General features: G+C 41.8%; 1 protein-coding gene across 1 annotated transcript; it reads left to right on the top strand.

The window, feature by feature from the left end:
* The first annotated feature begins 1941 nt into the window (after positions 1-1941).
* LOC139418483 (protocadherin alpha-C2-like) lies at positions 1942-4578 on the top strand. The gene has a single exon (XM_071167992.1). It carries the CDS (start codon positions 2038-2040, stop codon positions 4549-4551), a length of 2514 nt encoding a protein of 837 aa, XP_071024093.1. The 5' UTR covers positions 1942-2037; the 3' UTR covers positions 4552-4578.
* Positions 4579-6331: the final 1753 nt, after the last annotated feature.

Raw genomic sequence — 6331 nt, forward strand, 5'->3', positions numbered from 1 at the left:
CACGCAGAGCCTTACGTTTGGCTACGGGACATACAATGTAGTTGTGGACATATAAAAACAATCTAGATTCAAGAATGTAGAATATATTTCTGTGGTTGGAGCCATGCCTGTGGAAGGTGGTGCTGAATTGACGTAGACAATCGCTGCGACGTTGACGTCACATTATGATTATTGCGTCAAAAGTTGAATTCTTATCTATCTGTTGCTCTGAGATTTAGAGCCATATCGCTATCGCTCTGTTGTTGCTTTTGCAGTGCGACTTCTACAGTCAGATCGAGGCCATCTCAAGTTCTGTTTTTGAGGTGCTGCTGATTATGACAACTTGCAGGGGAGTTTTATCACAGGTATGTATAGCATAATTAAATTTCTGTCTTGCACGTTTTACAGACCATTTAGTGGGGCCCGTATATGAGCCTTGCTCCGTCAACATGAAATCAAAGAAGCAGATTAAGAGAAATGGCAATATGTGAGGAAGACTATTATTTTTATATTTATTTTTATATTTTGGCGTTTCGAATCCACACGTAGATCAAGTGTGCTTTGATATTGGACACTGTGCCGCTGTTCCCTAAGAATATACTGCACCACCACACAGTCAGGGGATGTGGCTTGACATCGACACTAGCTAGGTTGACATCCATAAAGCGACAGATATTCATGCGAATATTCTATAATTCGCATAAAGAAAATATACGCTTTTTTTCAACCAGTGGTGTTTCCAGCAAATGTATTTGTTGCAGAAAAAAATATGTGCATGATGATGTAGTCTACACAAAATGTACGTTTTCTTTGCAATTTTGATGTAGGCCTACAGTATAGAAATCTAAAGTTCAATGTGTTTCCATAGCATTTTCAACTCTACAGATAGTTTTGTCACATGCTCTAGCCAAAAGCTCGCAGATACAGTGCGAGTAGGCTGTGCGAGTAGGCTAGTCTACATGATGCGATCAGTATGGATAAGAGCGATAATATAATTGATTTGTCAAACGGCAGTCAAGCATCTATCATCAAGTCACCAGAATAAGACCATCGCTATTTATTAGAAAGTAGCATCAATATCACCGTGCACTTTCACCACCATGTGAAGTTGATCATCATTTATTTCATCTGTAGTCTACTGCATGCTTTCCCTAGTCGTAGTGGGAGGACCAGACAACATGTATCACGAAACATCGATATAATGGTTATTATATCAACATAACCAACCATTTATCGCCTAATTCATTTAACAGACACAAAAAGATTCCACCATGTCGAACAAACTAATTATCTATTTGCATTTATACATTAGCACCGAAACTTCCTGTTTCCATCACAGATGTGATTTTTGTTGTTGTTGATATGGTATGACTTTACTCACATAAAAGTTTGGATGGAAACATGTTTATTTATAAGCCCATTTCTGCAATTCTGGCTCTGCTCATTCAAGCAATCTTGTTTGGAGATCCAGATACTGTGTGGCGCAGTTCATGTGGCTGGGTGCTGAATTTAGGTTGGCTCGGAATTTACGCAGACTATCCTTGTGACGTTAAAATCACATTACGATTACTATTATTCTATTTATCTTTTGCACTGGTTTTATTTCACGAGATCAGTGTTGCTCAGAGATGCCCTGACGCTGTTATCGTGCTTGTCGCTGTCGCAGGAGGACGATAAAGTAAGGGAGAGGCCAAGTTATAGCTTTGAGGTGCTGATTATCACAACTTGCCGGAAGCTTTTTAACAAGTAGGAGCGTGTAGAGGGCTTTCGAAAGATTACTTTTCGTCTGCAAACATGCATTAATGTTACATTCAAAACATTTCCACATAGCTCACACAATGTCGCTGTTCCTTTACGACTACTCAGCAGACGTCATCACGATTGGGAGGGCAACGCACCGCATTTGTACCGCGTGGAGGCTTGGTATGAATTCCCCGGTGCAGAAGAGAAGACTACCGATTGTTTCTCACATAAACAATAGCTTTTAGATGTAAATATATTCGGGTTCAACGCATTGCTACAAGTACTGTCATATTTTACCATATTTGGTTTGCAATAATGGCTTTATCCATTGCAACTGTCTGGACAAGGTGCGTCACGGTTCTCTTTGTATTCAGCGGGATGTGGGGAATTGCTTTGCCCATTACTCGCTACTCTATTCCCGAGGAAATGCAAGAGGGTTCCGTTGTTGCAAACCTGGCTACAGATTTGGGAATTGACGTTCGCGCTCTGGTAACACGCAAGGCAAAGCTTGACATCATCCACACAAAAAAATATTTGGACATTAACAAAGAAACGGGAGAGCTGTTCATACTTGAAAAGATAGACAGGGAATACATATGCTCGAGCAAGACAACGTCTTGTTTTCTTAAAACGGATGTCATACTTGAAAATCCAATTCGTATTTTTTACATTGAGCTTGAAATCATGGACATAAATGACAACACACCTGTCTTTCGAAGGGAGACAATGCAATTGGATATTTCAGAATCTACCGCTCCGGGAGAGAGATTCTCTTTGACAAATGCTGTGGATGCAGATGTCGGTGCGAATTCTATTAAGACTTACTATTTGAGCGAAAGCAAGTATTTTACAATTGAAATACAGACCGGAAGCGATGGCTCTAAATATGTAGATTTGGTTATCAACAGTAATTTAGACCGAGAGGAACAGGCGGTTCATAATTTAATATTAACCGCTGCAGATGGCGGGGTTCCAGCGCGCTCATCTACGGCCAGTATCTTCCTTAGGGTTCTGGATATCAATGACAATGCCCCCTTTTTTAACCAGCCGATATATGCTATTAATGTAACTGAAAACTCCCCAATTGGAACTCTAGTAATGAAGTTGAACGCAACAGACTTGGACGAGGGCACGAACGCAGAGATTACATATTCATACACGTTATATACATCCGAGAAGACACAAGAAAAGTTCTATCTAAATTCAAATACAGGGGAAATAAAGGTGAAGGATGTGATTGATTTTGAGGAGAGTCACAGTTTCGATATATATATTCAAGCAAGAGACCAAGGATCGAATTCGTTATCTGGAGATTGTAAAGTAATGGCGTTTATTACCGATCTGAATGACAACTATCCTGAGGTCACCATTACATCTTTTAAAAGCACGGTCAATGAAAATGTTGCCATTGGAACATTGATAGCAGTAATCAGTATAAGCGATAGGGACTCTGGGGACAACGGTGAAGTTGAACTCACTTTGAACCAACAAGCAACCCTACCCTTCGTTCTCGATAAGTCTTCGGATGATTACTTTGCTCTGCTTATTTCAGAACCACTGGACCGTGAGACAATTCCAAGATATGACATCACTTTCATAGTCACAGACAAAGGAACACCTCGCTTATTTGACAATGAGACAATCACATTGGAGATACTGGACGTCAATGATAACGCACCAGTATTCCCCCAGTCGTTCTACACAATCCATGTTGTGGAGAACAACATCCCCGGCGCACTGTTGACGTCACTCAGTGCTTTTGACCCCGACCTCCACGAGAACCAGTATCTGGTCTATTTTATCATGGAGAAGGAGATCATCAACACGTCTATGTCCATGCTGTTCTCCATTAATCCAGAGAATGGCAACCTTTATGCTCTAAAGACCTTTGACTTTGAAAGGGAGAGGGAGTTTCTTTTCCACATAGAGGCCAGAGACTCTGGGTTACCTCCACTCAGCAGCAATGTGACAGTTCACGTCATCATTCTGGACCAGAATGACAACACCCCGCTCATAGTGTCGCCTTGGCGAGCACAGGGCTCGGTAATTGAAGAGGTGATCCCGAGGTCCGTTGATAAAGGATTCCTGATTGTCAAAGTAATCGCTATTGACACAGACTCATTACAGAACTCACGGGTCACATATCAGCTTCTACAGACCAGTGACTCTACTCTGTTCAGCCTAGATCAGTACAACGGGGAGATCCGGACCACAAGAATGTTCAGCTACAGGGACCCCCGTCATCAGAGGCTGGTTGTTGTCGCCAAAGACAATGGAGACCCTGCTCTTTCGGCCACAATTACCATCAAGATATCAACAGTAGAACACAAGGTGACGCCATTCTCAGAAACTACTGAGGTGCCATTAGAATTTGACTTGTTCACAGACTTAAATCTGTATTTGGTCATCGGTTTGGGTTCAGTGTCGTTCCTGCTGTTGATCACCATATTGGTGATCATTGTGCTGAAGTGTCAGAAACCGAAGCCCATGAAGATGCCTCCTGCTATAAATATGAATCTGAACAGTCTGAACAGGAACAGTGTGATCAGCAGAAACAGTATCATCAGCCAGAGGAGCTCCACCATCGCTGATTCCACCCTCATCTCCAGTGATGCCTACTGGTACAGCCTGTTTCTAGCAGAGACCAGGAAAGGCAATGTGGTTGTCAGACAGCCTATAGTACCCAAGGGAGCAGGCTACTTTGTGTCCAGTATACCCAGAAGCACAAGTCCTACAGAGACCAGCGACTCAAGAGCATCCACACTACAGGTATGTGCTCCTCTGAGAAGGAGGCCTGGAGCAGTTTTCCTCTTGTATTTCTTCATATAAAATGCGCACTCCTCCTTCCTTCATGTAATCACAAATCAGACAAGGGTGGATTAATGAAAGCAGTAGTCTTGCTTTCATTGAGCCTATAATGCATTCACTGATTACATGAATGAAGGATGCATTCAAAAAATATTCAGACAGGACCTCGTTTTGCAAAGAACATTATTTCCCAATTTGAAAAAATATTCTAGACCAGAGCTACCTCTACATGTTTCTATGTTCTGGCACTGCGCACCCTGCAGACTGAGTGACTGTTTGACCCACTTCACAATGTCATATTCATTCCTCTTAGAGGAGGAGCCTACAGACCCTGTGTCGCCTCAGTGCAGCTCTCAGCCTTCTACTAACACACTCCAGTTAATGAACAGAGACTGTGGTAGTGTGCTATTTAGAACTACATCTCTGACCAGGGTTTACCAATTAGAGGATGCTTGAGGTTGGTCAATTTATTTCTAAGGATCTATTGGATGTCTGCAGGTTTTATCGTTATGCTCTGCTCTAGTCCTGTGGTGTTTGAACACAGGCAGTCTATTGCTGTGTGTTTTGTAGACATTAACAGAAATACTTATTTGCTTTTAATTTGCCCTGCTGCCTTTCACTCTACTGGGGTTTGGCTCCGATTGCTTATGTAAATCATTGAGCCATGCTAATTCCCAAGTCATGTTACTGCCACTTCCTTTCATTCTTTGCTTGCAGTTTATGCAATTTTAATGTATTAAAAAAATGGCTTTCCAAGATCGTCTGTGTGCTGTTGTCTCAGACATTACAACTCTTTGAGGTCAGGGAATTGAAAACCAGGCCTGGGGTTTGTGTAATAATAAAACTAACCCGGGGGAGAAGAATGGACTCAAGTGAACTCTTTCACAGATAAACTTCGTACAGTATAATATTAATGGGAAAGTCGGTGTAGGCTAAACATTGTATTTGTGTAGATGTGTGTTTGTCTTCGTGCATTTTTTTCTTCAGGTTGCAGGCCCAATAAGACTGAACTGAACTGGCATTTTCATTTCAGCTTTGATTTAGGGACAAGGCAGAGTCCTCCCATTGTACTGACATGACATGAAAACTAACGAGATGGATTGGATTAGTGGAGCGTGTTTTTTTTTAAAGTGTGTGTGTGTATATTTTGAACCTTTCTTTTTTTCTATTCTAAAGTACTCAAATTGAAAGGAAACCCATTCTACAGCTGGAGGTATGCTCGTTGCTGGTAACATGTAGGAGCACTGTGATTGGTGTAACTCAAACTAGGATTATGTTTCTAGGCCTGTACCTTTGGATACATTTTCTAATTGTCACTTTTATCAACCCAGATGTGGGGTTGATCTGTGTAGGCAGAGTTCGGTGTCCTTTTTAAAAGGGGGCATGGATTATATAATGTCAGCAAAGAGCAGACATACATTGATTCTCAGAGAGGAGGCAGAGAAAGGACGATGAATTCCTGCACTCTTAGAAAAAAAGTGTTCCTAAAGGGTTCTTCGGCTGTCCCCATAGGAGAACTCTTTTCGGTTTCAAGTAGAACCCTTTCCGCAGCGGATTCTACATGGAACCCAAGAGGATTCTACATGGAACCCAAGAGGATTCTACATGGAACCAAAACGGGTTCTTCAAAGGGGACAGTTGGGGACAGTTGAAAATCCCTTTTATGTTCTAGACAGCACCTTGGTTTCTCCCTTTCTCTATTTTTCATCTGTCCCCTTCCCCTGACACTCACTGCACACCCTCCTTCCCATTGACCTTCATTGTGATGCATCTGTGAGCTATGAATATTACATTTGGAAAT

This window comes from Oncorhynchus clarkii, chromosome 10 (assembly GCF_045791955.1).
Source record: "Oncorhynchus clarkii lewisi isolate Uvic-CL-2024 chromosome 10, UVic_Ocla_1.0, whole genome shotgun sequence".
In the NCBI taxonomy this organism is placed as follows: domain Eukaryota; kingdom Metazoa; phylum Chordata; class Actinopteri; order Salmoniformes; family Salmonidae; genus Oncorhynchus; species Oncorhynchus clarkii.

Excerpts from the sequence above, each read along its gene's own strand:
- LOC139418483 (XM_071167992.1), top strand. The coding sequence starts at position 2,038 with ATGGCTTTATCCATTGCAACTGTCTGGACAAGGTGCGTCACGGTTCTC.